The sequence below is a fragment of the Dipteris shenzhenensis genome, chromosome 32, assembly GCF_047967505.1.
Source record: "Dipteris shenzhenensis isolate YYH24624 ecotype China chromosome 32, Dip_SZ_1.0, whole genome shotgun sequence".
Taxonomy (NCBI): Eukaryota; Viridiplantae; Streptophyta; class Polypodiopsida; order Gleicheniales; family Dipteridaceae; genus Dipteris; species Dipteris shenzhenensis.
In genome coordinates this window covers 14,395,502-14,419,434 of record NC_141627.1, presented here as the reverse complement: position 1 = coordinate 14,419,434, position 23,933 = coordinate 14,395,502, and the positions used below count along the sequence as shown (strand labels likewise).

The following is a 23,933-nucleotide window of genomic DNA, read 5'->3' as shown; positions in this document are numbered from 1 at the left end:
CATCCCATGAGTGCGACCTCCTCAATGTGGCTGTCCTCAAGGTAGAGGGTGGACTGCAACCAATCCCTGATGTCTAGACGCTCAGGAAGGGGCGTAGCCAATGACTCTCCCATAAACGGGCGTCTAGGAGAAGTCAGTGGCCGCCTGCTTCAGCAAGGAGACCTGATGCTCTGTCAGTGTTATGCAGTAGGCTGATGGAGGGGGGGGGTCAGTTTGGGCCACCGATTCTGGGCTCATGGCCGCCATACCGCAACATCTATTCTGCATGTATGTGGCTGTAGTAATTTTCTCTCCACAAAATGCCTTTGACTCGTTTTTGCATTTCAGCATGCATCTTGTCATTTGCATAAGTGTCTTATTCTTTCTCCCTGAAATAGGATTGCACTGTGGTGTGTATGGCACGGTCTTGTGATGTTTGATCCCATTTTCCTTCAAATACCCTTCAAAGGCATTTGATGTGTACTCTCCCCGATTGTTTAAACATAATGTTTGTATCCTGGAATTGGTTCTGTTCTCAGCCAAGGATTTGAACTCTTTGAACCAATAAAATGTGAGGAAATGGAGTCAATTTGAGTGACTTTTAGTGTGTTTCTATTGAGTTCTAGAGTAGTACTATACTACTTTATATCCTAGAGTGCCACGTGTCACTATGGGACTTATATGATATACATTTGACACTTAGAGTGTGTGTGTCTATCCTATAAAGGCATTGTACTTTCTCATGTCAAATCAATCAAGCCTCAAGCCTTTCTTGATCATGTAAGTACTTTGCTTGGTTGTACATTTCTTTCTAGCATTATTTCATTTCCATTATGTTTGCCTAGTCTTGCTTTTCTACTTTCCTTTCCATTCCATTCCATGTCTTGCATCTTCATATGGTATCAGAGCTAGGCTATCTTCCAAGAGGTTGAGGTAAGAGATTAAGGACATTGAAGCCTCTCTCCCTCATTCCCTTTGGAGGAATGCCTTCTCCAAATCCATCTTGAGCTCAATCTTCTCTTCCACCCTGAGTCTCACCATTGGATAGCTTCACCAACAAGAGATCGTCACGTCAGCTCGTGCTTCAGCTCGTGCCATTCAACTCGCCATTCAGCTCGGGATCTCCTCACCATTCAGCTTGTGGTTCAGCCCGCAGCAAGCAGCAAACAGTCTGCCACTTCTGCTCGCCTCTCTGCCCGCAAACAGCCCGCCATTCTACTGCTCTTCTTCTCGCTTCTCTGCTCACGTAATGCTGCTGCCCACGCTGCTCCAAGCATAGCGTTGCTTCTCACATTACACTGCTGCCCACACTCTCCTGCTTCTGCCCGCCATCTCCTCTTCTACAGTTCCATTGTGTCTACCATCTCTTCTTCCTCTTCTACAGCTTCATGGGTTCGATTTCCACCAACTCTCTCCTTGTGACAAATTCAAGGGGTACGAATTCCCAACATGGCAAACAAAAGTTCAACTCCTTCTCATGAAGGAAAATGTTTGGGATGCCATCGAAGATGATGAAGCGCTTGAAGCATCAACAGAGCCTCAAATACGCAAGATTTGGAAGCAACACAATTTGAGGGCCATCGCAATCATCGGGCTTTACCTAGATGATTCATTGATCCCATCATATCGACTTCAAGTCCAAGGCTAAGGAGATTTTTATTTTTATTTTGGGCAAAAAAGAGACTTCTATTAAGTATTAAAGAAAACCGTTAGAGCAAGCTCCATACGGGAATACAGGATACACCATGCAATGCATGAAAAGCTCAAGAGCCAAAAAGAAAGGATGGGGGCTGATAGTGTCATCTCAATCCGGTAGCAACCTCTGAGAAAAAGGGAGAACCCCTCCAAACTCGAAGAAATACAGTCCTCCTAGAAGAGGCTGCCTGTGAAGGGCCCTGCATGCTAGCCCATATGGATATCAAAGTGTGAACCGTGTCACTCCACATACCTGTGAACACCTGTGATGGGTGTATTTGGGTGTCATCCAAGGCCTTTGTGCATCTGGCTTTCCAAATGAGCCAAGAGGAAATGCTAGCCAAAATCTCCCAAGAGGTGTCCACTGAAACATGTGAAGCTCCGAAAGGAATATGTGGTACATCCTAAAGAGAGCAGGGCTCTATCACCTGTCGGCGGATCGAGAGTGCCCAAGAAGAAGGCTCACCCTCATAAAACACCTGGAGCCCAGTAAGGGATAACCATGCGACCGAGCCCCAAGTCATGAAGAAAGGGGAAGTATGAAAAATGCTGAGTATCCAAGCAACTCCTTTCCAAACAATTCTTGCTTGATTGCAGTCCCAAAGGCAATGTCGCACTGACTCCTCTGCAGAATGACAGCGAGGGCAAGTGGGATCAGCCCCAAATCGTGATCTCCACAGGTTCATTGCAATCTCTCCATGAATAGAAAGCCAAAAGAAAAGAGTGATCTTTCTATTTCTGAGGGATTTCTAGAGCCTCCACATAGAATCTGTCAATCCGGGCATGGATAGGCATCTACACCCTATGGTTCGACCATGAAAACAAAAGTGATTGAGACTGAATATGAAATGCATCATCTGACCAAACGTCTCTGCCACTGAATCTGAACAAGAAGGCATCCCAAGCTGCTCTCTTGAGGGAATGAATACCATCTTCTTTGCCTCCTTGCTTATCAGAAGATGCCTCAACCATGTTGAAGTCACTTCCAATAATGCACGAATCTGCAATGTCAGCCCACGAGAGCAACTCTTTCCAAAACAGAACACGGTCCCCTCTGTTGTTCGGAGCATAGAGGTTGAGGAAACCAACCTTACATCCGTCAATCAGAAGTAGAACCCACTGGGCCCTAGAGGGGGTTATGGTACCATGTCCAATGATCAAAGGGAGGGGAGGGAGGGAGGGGGCAACAAGGAGGGGAGCAGGAAGGAGGGCAGCAGGAGAAGCAGCATCTGTGCCTAGAATTTCTCGCTAAGGAGATTTGGGCACGCCTCGAGAATCTATTTGGTAACAAGATCACCAACTTCAAGGTTTTTCTGAAAATGCAATTTTATAAGTTGAAAATGGAAGAGTTTGATACCTTGACTGCACATATCACAAAAATTCAGTCTTTAGTTCAACAACTCTCCAACTTTAAGTGTTTCCCGGATGACGAGGACAATATGGTTGTCCTCATGACAAGTATGGAAGGGATTTCTCGCTTTGAGAATGCCCTTGAAGTACTTCGCATTGCATCTACTACATTCAAAGATATGGTGTCTCTTCTGCTTGAAAAGGATTGCCGCAACAAAGAATCTCCATTCTACTCATCGGATACTACACAGGCTCTTGCCTCCACCAGCAAATGGAGACCTAGGCCATCGACTCCACCAGCATGAGGAAAGACATTCAAGCCGTTCAAGTGCACTTATTGTAACAAGCTTGATTATACTGAGGACGGGTGCTACCAGAAGCTTGCTCAACAACAATCGAAGGATCATGCCAGTTGGGTGGCATCCGCCACTAGTGATGATGCAGACGAAGATGACCATCCGACACGGGATCATGCTTTTACTGTCTGTCTCCAACATCTAGAGGATGATGGAGATCATGATTTTGCTTTCTAAGCATGATATATTTGGGTACTCTGCCCTGGGGGTGTTTCCCAAAAATGAATGCAATAAATCGTATGTGTGTAGTCAATAAAGGTACTTTGCCTTGGACAGTCCTCCTAAAATGATGTATTTCTTTTCTATTTTTGGTGTGTGGCTCCATGTTCCTCATTAGTATTTGGAGCCAGGAGGGGATGTACTCTGGGAGCCATGTGTTTTTGGCTTTGATAGGTCTATTTGTTGGTGCATTGGTCTCTTAGACCTCTTAGTTGATCATGCATCCATGCATGATGAGCCTCTAAGCCATGCTAGATGAGATTTCTATGTTATGCTCACTAGCTCTGATCCATGCTCACTTGCCTCTGAGATTGTGTGGGAGCCATGTCTAGTTCTAGACCAGCATGCACAGTTTTGATGACCATCATTGTCATGTTTTGTTCTTGGTTCCATTCCAGTAGTCCCTCACCTTTCCTCTATGGGGGGGTGTTAGGAAATGGAGTCAATGTGAGTGACTTTTAGTGTGTTTCTATTGAGTTCTAGAGTAGTACTATACTACTTTATATCCTAGAGTGCCACGTGTCACTATGGGACTTATACCATATACATTTGACACTTAGAGTGTGTGTGCCTATACAATAAAGGCATTGTACTTTCTCATGACAAATCAATCAAGCCTCAAGCCTTTCTTGATCATGTAAGTACTTTGCTTGGTTTTACATTTCTTTCTAGCATTATTTCATTTCCATTATGTTTGCCTAGTCTTGCTTTTCTACTTTCCTTTCCATTCCATGTCTTGCATCTTCATAAAACACTTCAAATTTAGTCTTCATGAGAAAGATCCATGTGAATCTAGAATAATCATCAATGAAGGTAACAAAATACCTTGCCCCTCTATGGTTTATCACATTCATGGGGTGACATACATCACTCTGTATGATCTGCGAAACTCTAGTGGCTTTCACTAAACCTGAGTCATCCTTCTTGAAAGGAAGACGGTGCAATTTGCCAAGAGCACACCCTTCACACACTTCATTATTTGGCTGCTGTCATTTTGGCATTCCATGAACCATTTCATTGTTATACAAGTAGGCCAATGCCTTACAATGAACTTGGCCAAACCTCACATGCCATAAATCATTGGGAGAAGAAAATGAGACAGCCAAAGCTTGCTGTAGATAGGGCTGAGCATCAACCTTGTATAGCCCTTTATCATAGGTACCTATTCCCACAATTTCATACCCTTTCTTGGGATCCTTCATCCAGCATTGATCATCTTGAAACTCAACAAGCATGTGTTGATCATGGGCAATAGAAGAAACTGAAATTAAATTCTTTCTCAAATCTGGAGGATGGCAATATCTCCCACTCTTGTGATGTCCTGTGATGCATTATTTGCACATGCAACCTGCCTGCCATGAATAGGTGAGATTTCCTCAAACCACTCCTTTCTAGGAGTCATGTGCTTAGTAGTACCATTGATCAATGGCAGCAAAAGAAGCATCAATAGACTGAGCATGTGCATTGGCATCCCCCTTGGCATCAGAGTTGTCGTGAACTGCGGCAAGCACAAAATCTTTGTCCTCTTATGCAAAGTGTGCTTGTGGTGGAGCATTTGCATTTTCAGCCGGTGCAACAAAATTACTGCTTGTGCCTTGCCTTTTCTTCTCATTAGCAATCCTTTTTGGACACTCTGCAATAAAATGACCTAGTTGTTTACAATAATTGCATCTACCCTTCTTCACCTTAGGACCTTGATATGTACTTGCATTCCCCTCATTCTTGGGCTGATATATATATGGCTGTTCTTTTTCTGAAAACGACCTCCCTTTTGCTGAAATTTGCCCTTTGCTTGGGTGGCAAGTGCTTGCTCACCTTGACGTGGAAGAATGGGCAAAATTAGAGGTCCTCTCCTCTTCCTGTAATAACAACCCAACTAGCTCATCAAACGCTGCCCTGAGCATAATAGCCAAAGAGTTAACAAATGTGCCATCAGAGGGAGCCAAGCTGTTGAGAGTGATAGAGACTAATTTCTTGTCATCTATTTTCTCATCAACACTTGCTAGCTGATCTTTGTAATGTGCTCTATGATTGTCTGACCTTCTTGCACCTTTTGCTCCTTGGGCTTATTGGTCAATGCAATGACACTTACCTCATTCTTGACATGAGAATGTTTGCCAACTTTTCCCATGCATCCTTTGCATATGTGCAGGACTTAATGATTGTCATAATGTGCCTTTTCAATGATGAGGCAATCAAGAACAATGCCTACGATCGAAGTTCTTCTACTCCTCCAAAAGTGCTAGAGAGGGAGTGGTAGTAGAAGTAATAGAGGTGGCGGTAGAAGTGGCGCAGAAGGAGTGATAGAAGTGGTGGCAGGAGTAGCAGAAGTGGTGGTAGATGATGAGCTAGTACTAGCAGCAAGAGGCCTAGTCTTATCACCACACAATATCCCATAAGTTCTTGCCAACCAAAATGTTCTTGAGCATGAATGACCACAAGGCATAGTTGGATCCTTCCAGCTTATCACCCTCAGTCATCATAATACCAAAGCTCTCATTCTGAGACATCCTGACTGGAAAAACAACACTAACTGCAATTGCACCTGCAAAGAAGAATGTAACTAAACGGAAAGTGTCTTTGACTGCTCTGTGTAATCACTACACGTATGGCATCAACCACTGCAAAGTGGAACTGACTGCTCTACAATCAACCAACAGAATGCACCTCAAGTGCAAATGTGTGCCTGTGAGCTCACCAAAAAATCCCCAAATGCACCTGTACGCCAAAGAAAAATTGTACACCTAAGAAAAGCAGCAAGCTATATGCCAAAGAAACTTGTAGTTCAAAGAAAAGATGTACGCCAAAAAAAAGTTGTGCGCTTAATGTACGGGCTGGAGCAGCTGGAGAACAAGATGTACGATGACTCAAAGAGCCCACAAAAGTGATCCCATGAAAATGCTGCCACCACGAAGGTGCTCTGAAATCCAAGAGCAGGCTGAGGTGACAGGAGCGACACACGAGGACACCAGTGAACTTGTTGGGTTATAGAAAGCAAGGCAGGAACCTGGTACTAGTGAGAGAGGCTCTTATAGCACATGAAGGAACAAATGGAGAAAGGTTGTGAACACAAGTGAAGAAGAAGTGGCCACATAGAAACTCCAATAGAATGCTGAATTAAAATGCGTACAATAACTTGGTATATATAGTACCCAAGTACTACACACCAAAATAGACTAAGTCCTAGTCTACCCTACACCACCATATCATTGTATGTGTCTACACTAGTAAGTTTCATATCAGCCTTAGAGGTTGGAAGCTCTTCATTGGGAGATTTTTCAGATTCCCGATGACTTGCAAAAATCCTTTTAACATTGCTTATGGACTGCAAACAGGCTAGGATCATCTGGAAGGGGATTGCTAGGTTATTGAGCACCTTTATGCCTTTTCCCTCCTTCATGACAAGGGCATCGGTAGCTTGGTTTTCTCTTTCAGAGCCTGTGCGATGTTTATGAGAGACATCACTCTTCTTGGGCTCTTTTGATTCGATGACATTTGGTTGAGTCATGCTCTCTGGATGAGGTTCTTGGCTCCCCTTACAAACCTGCTTATGCCTCTGTGGATACTTCTAGCAAACATATTAGTGTGGGATGTTTGCATCTAGATGCACAAAGGCATTGGATAGTTCTAAGGCTCACCTTGCACACACATTGGTCAGTATTTGGACAAATATTGTACACACTTTGGTGGCCATTTCAGGGAGCATGCAGGTGTCTTATCGGGCAGCCTCAAGAAGTTAAGTGGCTCCCCGTTCTTCTCGAAGTAATCTGCATGGTTGAGGTGGCACTTCTAGCCCTAATCTTGGTATTTTTAAGGTCTTATATAGCAGTTTGATTTTGTATTATTAGGGTTTTTGTTTTCTCATGCATAGCATGATGTATCCCTCCCTTGAGCTTTGCTCTTGGAGTTTCTTTCATACTTAATAGAAGTCTTTTCTTTGAAAGAACAAAAAAAATATTTTATTATGTTCAAGAACTAAGAGATCTATGAAGCCAAGGGAAATTTTATATCAAGGCCTTTAAAGTGATATTGTTATGAGCATAGAGGTTAGTTTTCTCAGCAGATAATGATCTTGTTTTTTTATAATTTGCAACGTACTGAAATTGACATGATGGTGAAAACTTCATACGGTTTTAACCTCTATAAATAAATTCTAAGAAGCACACTTTGTTGTCAAGCAGATAAAAGAGTGGGCATTGATATGAACGATGCAGTTGAGCTTCCACCTGAAATCTGCCAAGTTAAAGTGCTTGGATTACCAGTCAATACATTGTACACATTCAGCTTCTTGCCTTCTGTCATGCATCGTATAGAAGCATTGGTGGCTTCTATAGAGTTGAAGAAAAAGATTGCTATGAAATGTCCTTTGAGCGCTACAGTTCCTCCCATGAAGGTATTGCAGTCCATAGTTAGATTATTAACTTGTAAATACTTTTGAATTATTTTGATACCAGAATACACAAATCGTGTGGCCTCCCAGTGATTAACAAAATCTAACAGGTATTTGAAAACAACAGCAAATGGATGAAGAATCCTAAAACAGCTTGTCCCATAATATTTAATACAATTTTTAGAAGTCAATACAGTGTACCACATGGAAGAGCCAAGAATCTTCAATGGATCCCAAGCAACCAATGAGGAAGAGAATACCTCCATATTACACCATAGTGATTGCCAGTATCCCAAGGAAAGTTTATGCTTTGTCTCAAGCTGCCTGAGATCTCCAATGGATCTGTACTATTCACTGCTCAGTATATTTACAATCTCCTATCCTATCTATAACAAACTTGTGTATCCTCAATCAGATCCCCTTGCCTACATTGGCCACAAGAGATCCTGAAATGGGAACAAAAAGAATTTGTTGAAGAAAAGAGAGAGCTTGTAGTGGATCTTAGGTGCTAGGCTCAAATATGTCCCCTTGAAGGGCTTGGCCATCTGTCCAGTTTGGACTCCATAATGCACCACTTTAAGTGACAGTGGTGAGTGGGAACTCAAAACAAGCAGATAGAGCCTTTGCTGGCTGCAAGACCAGAGAAATGCTCTGTACTTTTTGAACTGAGAATGTCAGCACTAACACACAAAAGATTTTCCTGTCCCCTATACTTCTGAACCCACTGCAGAGAAAGCTTGAGAGAGAAGAAAATATTTTCCTGCTATACTTCTAAACCCACTGCGAAGCGTGGATGTTGAGTAAGCCAAAGAAAAAAGAAAATCTTCCGATCTCTAGACGAGAAGCATGGAAAGAATTGTGTTCATCTAAAAGAGGTATATAGTTGAGGACTAGGAGCAAAGCAAATATTCCATACCCAATATTCGTTTCTAGTTCTAGTAGTAAGAATGTTCCATCTACAAGGAAAACACTTTGCCAATTTGAAAAAGAAGAACGTGAATAGGCTTTCACAAAAGGCTCTAGAAGCAATGAGGATGAAAGGATGGGTTTGTTATAGGGAAATTTGGAGATTATGAAGCCATGGTGCATCTCAGGCAACCAAGCAGACCATGGTACCTCTGAGGTGGCCAAGCAGCCCTTGGTACATCTGAGGTCAACAAGCAGCCCATGGTACATCTATGGGGACCAAGATGTCAACCATGAGTGGAGACGACAAGGACGCACTTGTTCAGCCATGATGCCTTTCACAGTGAGCTACAATCACTCCTATTTTTGTGGTTGAATAAGAGACCTCAGATCCCCATCCATGCACATATTGACAGATTATATGTTGATGATTTGGCTTTGGTTTGGCGACCAGGCCGTGGTTAAGAGTGTCACCAAAGATCTTCACTCCATTTCTGAGGGCGAGTGAAGCACACCTTAGTTTCCTTACCCCAAGTTCAGAACAGTGCAGTTTGCAACAAAGGTGACACTCCTAGGATAGAATAGAGACAAGGAGGTGCAAGCAAGACCTTCCACTCTCTGCCCAAGAAGCCACTTAACATAGAAAAATAAATGCCATTGAAACATGGTACGGCCCTAGGAAAAGGGAAGTGGGTGATGGAAAGGATGAGGTCACAAAAGGCTACTACCCAGCCCTACTCCTTGATTGAAGATCTGATTGAATTCAGGCCCAACATCACTCGGTCCACAAAAGGGACTTGTTCAGGGCAGGCACACATCAAAGATAGGACTTCTTCATGATGGACTGACACCGGATCACTATTTAGCGTACACTGCCTCATGTGTGAACAAAGTCCTGGTCTAACTATAGATATTAATATGGTGGAGCTGAAGGACATCTTCTTGGATGGTGGTGCAGTCGTGAACATCAGACCAAAAGGTACGCTACAACAACTGGGCTTGAAGTTGACAAGTGACGTCCATCTTCAAGTCTGCATGATTAGATCAACACAGAGTGAAGCCTATGGTAGTAGTATGAGGTTTAACAAGAAGATTGGTGGTGTGACATTCCTGTCCAACTTTGTCGTCCTGGATATGCCCGAGAATGAACAAACGTATCCTCTACTTCTTGGTAGACCATGGTTGTGGTCAACAGAGGCCAAGGTTGGTCAACTGATGAAGTTCGGTTGCTCTTAGGATCCACATCCGTAGAAATAGATATGGTTACAGGAAAGGCACGGCACTGACCTCTAAAACTAGGGGAAGAGGATTTTGAAGAGCAAGTCGGAATAGAAGAGGAGCGTTGGGCTCGTGGCAACTAGCCCATTGGAGGTGACCAAGATGGATGAGAGGAGACACAAGCTATGGAGGATTTCGATAGTTTCACTTACTTGTTGGATCAAGCTGTCCCAGATGAAGATGAAGCTGTTATCTTAGACTAGATGGGAGTCTTGGGAACCTTGTCCATCAATATGGTGGAAATATGTTCTCCAGGCTGTGACAACCAGCCTCAAAGTGGGCGGGTACAAGAAGCAACTCCTGATACATCTCCATCGCCTGGTCTAAGTGAACTCGCTTATGACACGATGCCCTTGGTATGTGCAACAGCCCACATGTATAGGAGGACGGTTTCCACAAATTTCTAGGAAAATGAGCAGGATGATTCAATGATGACACACAACATTTGTGGTACCAACACTCACGAGGGCCACTCCACAGCATAGAGGGTGAGGACACAAATGACACTGATAGTACCATCGAGACAATTTGCATGAGATGGTGAAGCATTGGCATTCTCAGCTAGTGTAACATAATTATTGCTTGTACATTGCCTCTTTTTCTTTTTCTTTTCTTTTTTCCAAAGAAAGGAACCTTCTATTAATGCTTGAAAGATTTCATACAAGACAACAGCCCTGAAGGTGCTGAGTATGGAAAAAACCAGAAAAGGCTGAAAGAAAGAAACCGGCATGTTCCAGAGAAACCCAACTCATTGCCTAGGGGATCTCTGGAACTGGGGCCAACAGCCAAGTGGGGGGACTATATAACCAGCGAATCCCTCACGGAGTGAAGATGTAGAAAAATCCTGCAGACCAAGCCTTGCAGAAATGAGCACGCCTCTCGATAGTCGCCACCATCCCCCAGGTGTAGTCTCTATGAAGACTCTGCATACGTGTCATGATCCTGAGAGCTCTCATCCAGATCCTCGTTGTGCTACGACAATTCCACGAGCAAGGTGGGATAGTCTCCAGGACACCATCGGAGCAACAATGGCACTGCCCCTCCACTCGCATCTGCTCCAACCATGGTCCAATGGGCAAGCCTCCGTGGGCAGCCAGCCAGAAGAAGTATGACATCTTCCTTAGCCGCAAGCTGGACCACAACCACGTCCAAAACCTGGAGCCAACATCCCGAGGCACTCTCTGGGTCACCCAATGTCTCTCCCTCGAGGGGGTCCACCTCGACGAGTCCATTTGAAGCCTCCTGCCAATCCGTGTGGTGTAGGAAAAGAAGGACACCTCATCCACCGGCTCAACTAGGCCGCCCCTGGAGGGCCAGAACCACTCTCCTGGATCCCACTGGACCTTCCTCAGGGGTCTACCCTCCCACAGCCAAAGGCGCCATCTAGAGGCGTCCTGCTCTGAGATACTGGGAGGGTCAATGTGCCACTCCTTCCCCAAACGTCCTACCACTTTGATCATCTGCCAGTGAATCCCATCAAGACTCCCATCTATCTCAGGGTCTCTCTTAGTGAGTGGCTGAAGTAGGCCTTCGGGTCCTACACGGAAGAAGACAGGGTGCATGCTACCGCGCTGCATCAACATCCTCAAGGGAACACTAGTACAGGAAAAATGCCCCAACCATCTGCTGTCTCTCCAAACGTGAAGTCCTTCCCACCAAGACTTAATAATGGCTAAGTCAATCTCAGCACTTTTATTCGCCTACCTTTCTACATGACCTGGGGATCAGTGGCTTGGCTCACTCTTTCAGGACCCCAGGTCTTCTTTGAGAGACTTGACTCCTCTTGGGCTCTTCACATCCGACGACACCTTGTGGAGTCGTGCTCTCTAGAGGATGTTCCGGCCACTCTCTTCAGGGCTGCTCATTCCTCGGTTGACTCTCCATGGAAGGTCTTAGCTAGCATTGCAGCATGGCACATTTGGAGAGCCAGATGCACTGAGGCTTTGGAGGGTTCTCAGGTTCACCCTTGTCAGATCTTGGCCAGATACGGTACACACTCTAATGGCCATTTGGGTGACCACATCTCAAGCAGCATCCTCCAGGAGAGTTACTTTTTTTAGAGATTGGAGAGACTCTCCCTTCTTTGATGAGACTTCTACAGGGTTGAGTTGGCATTTTCAACCTCAGCCTTGGTTTCTTTCTACCTCATTCCTTTGAGGTGTTTTTATTACATGCTTAGCATGTTGTATTTCCGCACAGAGCTTGCTCTAGCAAGTTTCTTTCTTACTTAATAGAAGTCTCTTTTTTGCAAAAAAAATCTCGCCCATCTGCTACCCTACCCCCTCGCAAATGTGCTAGGGCGTCAAGCCTCGCCTCTGTCTCCATAGGTAGTCTGCTCCAACGGCCAAAAGGACCCTATTGGACCACTGTCCTAGTGTGCCTAACCAATGTGAGTCCGCTATACGAGCATACGTCCCTCCTGATCTCTGATGTCTGGGTGCCACATAAGGGGATGGCGCCCAAACTCCTCTCTGCATCTGTGCGGAGCATGGATGAGACCCCGTGCCAGTCTCTGCCATACTTTGTGAAGACTCCTCATCAGGGGGGAGCCCTTCCCCATAAGAGGGGCCTCTAAGAAGATCCATCTATGTGAAGGCTGCCACCACTGTCCCCCAGTGCGTGGGGTGTTCCTCAGAAGCCCTCGCTATAAGAGGAGCTTCCAAGGCTCTGCACCTGAGGTGAGGCCATGAACCACCAACTTGCTCCCAGAAGGGCCCTGCTCTGCATCTCTAGATCAATGACACCCAAGCCTCCCAGTACCTGCGGCATGATCACCGTCTGTCAAGCTACTCGGGCCCTAGTGTTCATCGAGCCATCTAAACCTGCCCAAAGGAAGTTCCTACCAATGGTCGAAGCTGCCCAATGCATTCTCTTTGAAAGCACAAGTAGGAGGCGATATACCAGGCTGTGGCAAGAAGGACCTGGTTTGCCATTAAGGTGCGACCTGCTAGGGAGAGTTTGGACGAGCTCCAATAGAGAAGCTTGTGCCGAACATTCTCAAGGACCGGGGCAATCTACTGCTCTGCTGTAAGGTCAATACCCACCTAGCATGTGAGGTATATCACTATCTGGTCCCGCTATATCCATTTGAATCCCAAAGTCACTCCCCCACTCACGGATCTCTTGTGTCTCCTTAAAGCCTATGAAGAAACCTATAGATTTCGTTCAATTGATCCGTGGCCCCGAGGCCTCACAGTGAATAGCGAGGGCACCCCTGACTCTCTCTAGACTCGTTGTGAGCCCTCAACATACAAGGCCGTGTCATCTACAAACTTCGAGTGAAGTAGCTCATCCTCCTGTTTGATTGGGAGTCTCAACCCTATGAGACCTGCCACCTATGATCTCAAATAGTAGCCCAAAGCCTCCGCCACAAACAAGAAGATGAAGGGAGCGAGTGGGAATCGCTGGCGGACCGCCTGTGTGTCCTCCAATAAGCATTTGACTAGAGCTCCCTACATATAGCGTTGAAACTCCTCTAACCCATCTGTCTGAGAAACCCAATCTCCTCATAGTGCCCTCGAGGTAAGACCACTCCAACCTGTCATAGGCCTTCTCAAAGTCCAAGAGAAGTACGACCAGTGGCTGTGACTCCTCCCTGGAGCAATCCACTGCCTCCCAGGACATGAAGATGTTGTCTAGGATGCTACGCTCCTGGACAAACCCAATCTGTGTGTCATGGATGATGTCAGTAAGATGGGCCGTAACCGCAAACTCAAGACCTTGGCGAGGATCTTGTATGCAGTATCAAGCAGAGTGATCGGCCTCCACTGTCGGATGTCTGACCTATCTCCACTTTTGGGGATGAAACAAATCCACCCCCTGCTCAAGGAATGAGGGAGAAGGCCTGTGTCAAAAATCTCCTGGCAAGCTAAACAGAAAGGGGTGGAGATAATCTCCCAAAAGTTCCGGAAGAAGGCTGGAGTCAAGCCATCCTCACCCGGGCACTTCTAGGTCGGGAGAGCCTTGAGTCTTCTGCATAACTCATGCGAGACTACTGTCGGAACATGATCCCAAACTAGCTCTGGGGCCACAAGACCAGCTGGGGTCATCCTCTCCGTCTGAAAGAGCTGGCTGTAAAAACCGGTGGTCATGTCCAAAATGTCCTGCGGGTCAGTGTACATGATTCCTGCGAGTCCTAGAGATGCAGTAGCTATGTGCCTGCCGATCAGAGCCCAGTGGTCTGAAAGAACTGCTTTGTCATCCTGTCCCCCTGCTGGACCCATCGGGCCTAGGAGTGATAGGAGAACTCAGCCTGCCGCAACTCCGTATCTTGAGGCTCGAGACAAGCGCTCTCAAATCTGTCACTAAGCCACTGAGAACCTGGGTCCTGCTCCCTCAACCTCTCGATGGAGGCGAGGTCTCTCCTCAAAGCCCACTCACGCTCCTGAAGGGTCCTCCTCCGTCTAAGGGCATGAGCCTACAGCTCCTCACTGCTCCTCTGAATCGCATCGGTCACCCACGCAGCCCAGCCCTCACACGGTGTCATCTCCGACTGCTCCCAAATCCCTGCCATGACCTGCTGAATCTCCTCGTCTTGTAGGAGGTCCTCTGGAATGTGGACCCTTTTCTAGGGGAGACCTCGGTGGGGCTGATCCAAGTGAAGTACCACTGGAGAGTGGTCTGACATCGTGGTACCTACCAGAATCTCGGTAGATCCGCCTCTGTGAAGTGCCCAGTCCCCAACATAGAAACGGTCTAATCTCTCTAGCAATCCATTGTGTCTCCTCTATCCAAAGGAGAAGAGAAGGCTGCCAGGTGTCCTGCTGAAATTTGGCACTCTCCACGGGTCTCGGCCACCACTGATCATGAAAATGAACGTCTCCCAGGTGCTACGCTCTGCTGCTGCCATCTCAGAGAACGAGGTGCCACCCTGCTTGTCTTCCCTAAACTCCAGGTTGTGGAAGTCACCTCCAACAATCCAAGAGTATGCATCTAGAAGACACTCTGACAGCCTCCTCCAAAAGGTCGGGCGGTGCTGTTTACATGCTAGGGCATACACGTTCAGGATCCCAATCCTGGACTCTCCCGTCCGAACTCCCATCCAAACTACCCGTCCTGGAATGAGCTCACCTTGATCGTAGACCTTTGGAGCCAAAGTCTGTGAGACTGAGATGTAGACCACTCCTCAGGACCTCTCCCTAGGAGAAGGTGATGGCGTCATCTGATGTCTACGGCTGAAAACATGTGCTCCTGAATCATAAGGATGTCAACTGCCCACCCTATCACTGCCCTCTGCAACTCCTGCCGGAGTATCAGGTATTGCGGTCGGCTAGGAACACGGTCGTGAAGCCCATGTACGTTTCAACTCACTATGGTCCAGCTCATGAGGACGGGGGAGTCGAGAACAAGCCTCTCCTGTGAGTGGGTGCCTGTCTGAGAAAGACTGCCTTGTGTGACTTTGTTGAGGGTTTGGAGGGCGAGTAGTCGGTGTCTGTGCGGCATTGTACTAGGGTGGATACCGGCTCAATACCGATCTTCCATGCCCACTTTATCATGAAGGAGGCTTCCACCCCAAACAGCTCTGCACACTTCTGGAGGGGCCATAACTGTGCTTGCTCCACCTTTGCCTCCAGCGGAAATTTGATAACTCCTATTGCCAAACCACACACCGGCTCCTCGCACGTGAATCTCAATTGAATGCCATGGGCCCCATCCACTCGTCCATCATGAGTGTAATCTGATTTTCCAAATTAGCATCGAACACCTCCGGGGACCACTTCTCCAACCCTGTGGAGGCAAACGAAAATCTCCAAACGGGGTGTGTCTGAGATCCCATTGCACTGATCAAACCCCCCTTCTGGGGCCGAAGGACCGTTACCTCTAATCGTAGAGGATATGAGTCCGGAATCTCCAGATAGTTCCAAGGTCCTAACCTCCAGAAGTCTTGCGGTAAAGGACACCTAGGCTGGAGGTTGGGAGCTACTGACCGGGAGGACGAGCCTCATCTCTCAGGACAGCGGGAGAGGGAGGGTAAGGGACGCGGGGGACAGAGAGAGGGGGGTGGGTGGTGAGAGTGACCATAGAAGGGGCTGCTGGGGGGGGGGAGATGGCGAGGGGAACCCTGGAGGGGGAAGGGGAAGTGAAGAGGAAGAGGAAGAGGGGGGGGGGAGGGGAGGAGGGAGGGGAGGAGGGATAAGGACGACCTCAGGTCCCCCTGCTGATCAAGCTCGCTCGGGCTCTAGATCGGCTGCTACGCGACCCCCATCGGGCTAGCGTCTGCGGCTTCTGCCATCGCCGCATCTGAAGCTCCTGGGGTCGCTGCTATTGCAAGGGTGGGTGTGGAGGCTAAACCTCCGAAGCTGGAGGATCGTCTGGATGGGCGGTGGCCCCTACCACTAGGGGAGGTGGCCCCTATTGTTCATCCTTCGAGGCCTCTCGATCAACCATGTCCCTCTCTCTGCGATTGACCTCTGCCTATGGCGCTTGCGGGCCTGCTTGCTTGGTTTCTTTTTCTTTTTAACCTGGTCTAGTCCCCTTCTGAGGGTGTAACTCATGGGGTCTGAAACTCCTGCTGCTCCTTCTTGAGAGGATGCTGGATGCGAGCTTGATGACTCTGTCTACTCTGCAGAGGAGGGAGGGGAGGCGCACGGGGGCAATCTCTGGTGAGGTGACCCATCTGTCTGTACCGGATACACTAGCCTGGTAACCCGGAAATCTCCACCCTCTGATGGAGAAGTGTGCCCTCTTCAAAAGTCTCGAGAAGGATCAACTCTGAGAGGGACTCTGGGCTCTCAACCACCAGTCTGATCCTGGGGACTCCATCATCTGCTAGAACATAGGTAGCCAACTTTGGCAGGGACTCGAGCACTATGCCAAATGCCCGACCAATGGAAGGGAGGATAGCTCGATACTCCTTGGGGAGCCCTGGTAAGCGGAGTGTAACCAAAAAACGTGGAATATGGTGTGTCGTATCCATGTCCTCCAATGTGAACCCATGATACTAAGGAAAGAGGTAAACAAGATGCGGGCCAAGGAGGATGGGGCTCTGCTCCACAAGTGTCGAGGCAGTGTCAGGGGAGCTCAGCTGAATGAGGAAAACGCTGGATGACAAAAGCAGTAGAGCCTAATCTGCCTTCACAGCCACCCTCATCCATGTTTAAATCAACTAAACAACACAATCACAAGGCAAAAGGCATTCATTCAACATCAATGTCTCTACTCATCCAATTCATACACTGGCTCCATTTTCCCGGAAGCCAGACAACCTAAAAAAAACCCAGTGGACCACACAGCATCAACACAAGCTCTCCTACTGACTGAGATCAAGCTCAGAAAACACACAATGACACATGAAACATGAATTCATCTGTGCAAGTGCACTCCACAACTACAATTATTCACTATGCACAACCACTTAAGGCCTTCACCCATCTCATATACAAGCCATTCGCTATCTATGAGCTCTCATCTAAATCCTTGGAGTCTCAAGTGAACCAAGCTCTCCTACAATAGCTTGCTATCCTTTGAGTTCATCACAGCCAGTATTCCATCTTCTTTTCCTGCCTTCACATTTATCCTGAATTGCCAACCACCTATTGGCAACACTATCTACCACCCACTAGCTTCGAGAGGGATTCATGGAAGTTTGAGGTGTGCTAAGCTTTCGTATCATAGCTTGGCACCCACAAGCTTCTCTCGCTCTGATGCCCAAGGTCTACAATCGCGATGGCCTCCTAGTCATCATCAACTGCTCTCAAAAGCTCTCCACACCCGTCACCCTAGCTCCCATCCTCCTAATGGAATACTCCTGCCAGCCCAAGCTCCACGTACTTCCCCTTCCTTTCATCTGTCTCCAGGCTTGAACATTCACGACCCCATCTTGTTGAACAAACAACCCCCCGCCCTGAGATCCTTACCAGCCTATATCATTGCGTCACCTCTCCAGAAGTTCTCTCCCACGCAGTCCTCCTGCCTCTACAAAACTCACCACCGCAGCCTTCCTTGCATACAAGGCTTCTATGTCACGCAACGACCTCTTCAATTAAGAGGCCTCCAGCCCACGATCATATAGTAGCGATGTTGGCTCTTTCCTACTGCTTTCGTAGGAAGAGCTGGGTATTCTATGTTGCAGGGTTCCGAGGCTTTTTGTCACCTACAAATATATTGGGTTTGTCGTTGTAGTATACGTGTAGCTTAGGACCTCGAGTCGTGTTCCGGTGAGAGACGTAGGCTTAAGTGTGGTGAGTAAACATAATGCAAGCATGTGTAAAAGGCACATAAACCATTGTTGTTGGGGTAATGAAGGCTTTCGCCATCATTGGGGGTTGTAGGGTTCAGGAGGAGTTTAAGGGTTCAAAAGGAGGTTCCAGGGTTTAGAAAGAGTTCAAGGGTTCAGAAGGAGGATCCAGGGTTTAGAAAGAGTTCAGGGTTAGAAAGAGTTCCAGGGTTTAGAAGGGGGTTGAAGGAGTCCAGGGTTAGAAGGAGGGTCCAAGGTTTAGAATAGAGTACATGGTGGAGAACTCGTCTCCCTCGTAGATCATGGAGTTTAAGGGTTTAGGAAAGCATAGGAGTGGGAGAGGAAGAAGGTGTAAGAGCATGGGTGAAGGAAGAGAGAGAGGAGGAGGAGGAGGAGGGAGGAGGAGGAGGACGAGGAGGAGGATGGGTTGCAGGGTTGGAGGAGAGGGGAGAAGGGTTGCAAGGTTAGGACATGCTTTTGGACGTGCAGTGCAAGGAAGCATGGACACTTGAGACAAATGCTTGGAATACCAATGTAGACTCAACACAATGCCCCAAGAGTGTGGGCTTCATTCCATTATGGGGTATTTATACAAGTTGGAGAGCTTCTCTCTCTGCATGTAACACAAAGTCGTATCACAAAGTTGTAACACAAAGTTGTATCACAAAGTTGTAACACAAAGTTGTGTCACAAAGTTGTAACACAAAGTTGTGTCACAAAGTCGTAACACATTCTCTCTCTTCATGTAGAAGATGTAACACAAAGTTGTTACACAAAGTTGTAACACAAAGTTGTAACACAAAGTTGTCACAAAGTTGTGTCACAAAGTCGTAACACATTCTCTCTCTTCATGTAGACAAACTTGTAACACAAAGTTGTTACACAAAGTCGTAACACAAAGTTGTGTCTAGAAGTTGTAACACAAAGTTGTATCACAAAGTTGTGTCTAGAAGTTGTAACACAAAGTTGTAACACAAAGTTGTATCACAAAGTTGTAACACCTTCTCTTTCTTCATAAATTCATGTTGGCACAGAGTCAACATACTCCCGGATCCATTTTATTACCCGTCCTCGGGTTATGGCTTATTTTGATTTCAGAGTTGGGATGCCATGTGCGTAATTCAGTGGCTATTTAGCTTGTGGTATGTGAGTCGTTCCTGCTGTAATTCTTTTGCACCACACAATTTGTAGTCAATAGTCAAGAAACTTATGTCCTCTTAAGGAGGGGTAGATGACTATGAATGTCAGAGGGGATCTCGTTGCTGAGGTTGCGGACGCTGCCATCGAATCTTCTCGGGAAGAGGTTTAGCGGGGGTCTCGTTGTGGAGGATTGGTATAAAAGGATGTTGGTCAAGAAGCTTATCTCCACTTCAGGAGGGGTAGATGACTATGAATGTCAGAGGGGATCTCGTTGCTGAGGTTGCGGACGCTGCCATCGAATCTTCTTGGGAAGAGGTTTGGCGGGGGTCTCGTTCTTGAGGCTGTCATTTCTTGCTATCTTGCATACATGTTGGATGCGATTGCACCCGTAGCATTGAGCTTGCAAGTTTGATATTTTTGCATATAGGAGACGGCTGTGATGTTTGGCGGGGGTCTCGTTGCGGAGGCTGCAGACTCTGTTGCCAATTCATCTTGAGTTTTGGCATAGCTTTGTGTAATGCGTGTGAATTCATTGCATGCTTTGAGAGTATGGAATGAAAGTTTATGATACTATTTTTTATGTAATCTATTATGTGCCTATGCAAAATCATGTGAGTGCATGTGATGTGTCTAACTATATGCTTATTTGTGGGATTTGATAGGGAAACTAAGACTCAAACATCCCTAATGTGCAAAAAACGTGCGTATAGTGAATGTGCGTGTAACAATCTAGTGCAAACTATATGTGCAAAAACGTGCATATGCGAGTGAGTGCTTGTGATACAATCTAATCCTAACTAAGGAAGACTTGGTTTCCCAAATCTTTGTTTTTGTCGGGATGGCTCGCGTGTTGATGTAGTAGCGCTTCAGTCGGCTCCCGTTTATTGTTGTGTTGAATTGGACTCCATCTAGTGTTTCAAGTAGCACAGCTCCAATGGGATTCATCTTTCGTACTCGGTAGGGTCCTTGACCTAGATACTTCAGTTTTCCCTTGTGTACTTTGGCATTGTATAACAGGACTAAGTCGCCTTCCTTGATGTCTTTAGCTTTCAAATTCCTGTCAAACCATGCCTTTCTTCGACGTTTTTCTGTTGTCATGGCATGATAAGCGACTAGTCTTGTCTCTGTATGCTTTTCCAACTGACAGAGCCTTTCTTTCAAGGACTCATGATCACCCATGCGTTCCTGTATTGCGATGCGTAGACTTGGTATTACAAATTCGAGTGGGACCACGGCTTCAAGGCCGTACACCGATTGAAAAGGTGTGTTCCCTGTACTGACCTTGAATGTGGTTCTGTATGCCCATAAGGCTGCATTCAGTTTCTCTGCCCAATCAGAACGCTGTGGTTCTACTACCTTGGTGAGGATATTGCATATGATTTTATTTGTGGATTCTGCTAGTCCATTCCCTTGGGGGTAGTAGGGTGTGCTTTTTCTATGAATGACCATGAAGCCAGACAAGAGTTCTTGGATTACCTCATTGACAAAATGTGTGCCTCTATCCGACACAATTTCAAGGGGGCATCCGAATCGGGTGATCACATGTTCGTACAAGAATCTTGCTGTGCTTTTGGCATCTGCCTTTCTGACTGCTTTAGCTTCAGCCCATTTTGTAAAGTAATCAGTGGCCACAATGATGTAGCGTGCCTGTGTTCCTTTTGCTGCTGGATGTATGGGACCCACATAATCAATCCCCCATTTTTCAAATGGCTGTTGTGCAACAACTGTTGTTAGGGGATTGAAGTCTTTGTGTTGTGGTTTAATAGTTCGTTGGCATACATCACAGCCTTTTACATATTCATAGGCATCTGCCCACAGTGTTGGCCACCAGTAGCCTGCGAGGAGAACTTTTCTTGCTGTGGCTTCCCATTGGAAGTGTCCTCCTGCAATGCCTTCATGGACTTCACTCAGGATTGGCAGGATCTCATGAGGCATTACACATCTTCTTAATATCTGGTCCTTGCCCATCTTGTATAGTTGTCCTGCAATGAGTTGATAGGGTGCAGCCTTTAGAATCAATTTTCTGGCATCTACTGCTTTCATGTCAGGGGGTGGTCTTTCTGCCATCAAGTACCCAATGATATCTCCACACCATTCTGGAACAACATCTATTTGAAATAGTGTGGCATCTGGTAAGTCATCTTCTACGCCAGTGGCTTCTTCTCCTGTCTTGACTCGAGACATGTGATCGGCAATGTAGTGTTGTGCACCTTTGCGGACCATAATTTTGAAGTTGACTTCTTGCAGCAAGAGGAGCCATCTGGTTATTCTTCTGGTGGTACACGGACGGTTCACAAGATAAAGCAATGCTTGATGGTCGGTGTAGAAGACAAAATCATTTGCGAGTAGATAGTGCCGAAATTTCTTTACACTGTACACCATTGCGAGGGCTTCTCTTTCTGTGGTTGTATAGTTGATCTCTGCATCATTGAGTTGTCGACTGGCGAAGTAGACGGGGTAGTCTTTCTTATGTTCACCAGGTTGACAAAGCACACTCCCAATTGCATACATGGATCCATCAGTATCCACCAGGTTGACAAAGCACACTCCCCGGCAGCGGTGCCAAATGTTGGCTCTTTCCTACTACTTTCGTAGGAAGAGCTGGGTATTCTATGTTGCAGGGTTCCGAGGCTTTTTGTCACCTACAGATATATTGGGTTTGTCGTTGTAGTATACGTGTAGCTTAGGACCTCGAGTCGTGTTCCGGTGAGAGACGTAGGCTTAAGTGTGGTGAGTAAACATAATGCAAGCATGTGTAAAAGGCACATAAACCATTGTTGTTGGGGTAATGAAGGCTTTCGCCTTCATTGGGGGTTGTAGGGTTCAGGAGGAGTTTAAGGGTTCAGAAGGAGGTTCCAGGGTTTAGAAAGAGTTCAAGGGTTCAGAAGGAGGATCCAGGGTTTAGAAAGAGTTCAGGGTTAGAAAGAGTTCCAGGGTTTAGAAGGGGGTTGAAGGAGTCGAGGGTTAGAAGGAGGGTCCAAGGTTCAGAATAGAGTACATGGTGGAGAACTCGTCTCCCTCGTAGATCATGGAGTTTAAGGGTTTAGGAAAGCATAGGAGTGGGAGAGGAAGAAGGTGTAAGAGCATGGGTGAAGGAAGAGAGAGAGGAGGAAGGAGGGGGAGGGGAGAGGAGGAGGAGGAGGAGGGAGGAGGAGGAGGAGGAGGATGGGTTGCAGGGTTGGAGGAGAGGGGAGAAGGGTTGCAAGGTTAGGACATGCTTTTGGACGTGCAGTGCAAGGAAGCATGGACACTTGAGACAAATGCTTGGAATACCAATGTAGACTCAACACAATGCCCCAAGAGTGTGGGCTTCATTCCATTATGGGGTATTTATACAAGTTGGAGAGCTTCTCTCTCTGCATGTAACACAAAGTCGTATCACAAAGTTGTAACACAAAGTTGTATCACAAAGTTGTAACACAAAGTTGTGTCACAAAGTCGTAACACATTCTCTCTCTTCATGTAGAAGATGTAACACAAAGTTGTTACACAAAGTTGTAACACAAAGTTGTAACACAAAGTTGTGTCACAAAGTCGTAACACATTCTCTCTCTTCATGTAGACAAACTTGTAACACAAAGTTATTACACAAAGTCGTAACACAAAGTTGTGTCTAGAAGTTGTAACACAAAGTTGTGTCTAGAAGTTGTAACACAAAGTTGTAACACAAAGTTGTATCACAAAGTTGTGTCACAAAGATGTATCACAAAGTTGTAACACCTTCTCTTTCTTCATAAGTTCATGTTGGCACAGAGTCAACAAGCGACATATCAACCTGAGAGGCTCCTCAAAGCCACGGTCCCCGGTCTCTTGTCTCTCTCCTTGCACACCGGCCCACAGTCACGATGGCCTCCTTTCACCCAGGCTCCCCAACTCCTTTGCTCCCTCCAAAAGATCCCCGATCTCTTTTCCTTCTCTATGCAATCCTGGCCACCTCCCCTTTCAGCAACCATCATGTCGCCCAGTCTACGGTTGCGCTCACCCAACTCCTCTGTGAGCTCACAGAACAACCGACCTCCCGCTCTCTTCACTCCTGGAGTTCCTGCAATCGAGTTGCCTCCAGTAACTCCTACTCAAAGCTTCCCCCCAGCTCGCAAAACAACCGACAAAGGATACCGTCAACCTCCCTCTTGCTCTGAGAGATCCCCTTCGTATATGCGACACCCTCTTCCTCAGCTCTCTGCAGCTCTCCCGGAAGAGATGCAACCGCCCCCTTCATCCTTTCGTCTCTGACCCTTCCAGCCCCCTAGCTCTACGTGAAGTCGGCCCTTCTACGAGCCCACGATCCTGCTCGAATTCTCTTGCCAGCTGCCATCTCCATTTTCCTGCCAGCTCGTCAACTAGAAGCTTGCCTTCTTTTTACGTAGCATGTTGCATGCATACTCCTCCTCTCCAAAATAGCCACATCACCTTTCATTAGCCACCTTACCTTTGTCTTTTTACC

The 23,933-nt window shown here is 46.6% G+C and overlaps 1 protein-coding gene across 1 annotated transcript in view; it reads left to right on the top strand.

Moving 5' to 3' along the window:
- Positions 1–23,933, top strand: part of DCL2 (dicer-like 2) — a 361,432-nt gene that overhangs the window by 250,311 nt on the left and 87,188 nt on the right. The window contains exon 18 of the mRNA XM_087370403.1: positions 7,781–7,992. Within this exon, the coding sequence (XP_087226529.1) occupies positions 7,781–7,992 (212 nt within the window). The remainder of the gene's footprint in view (positions 1–7,780; positions 7,993–23,933) is intronic.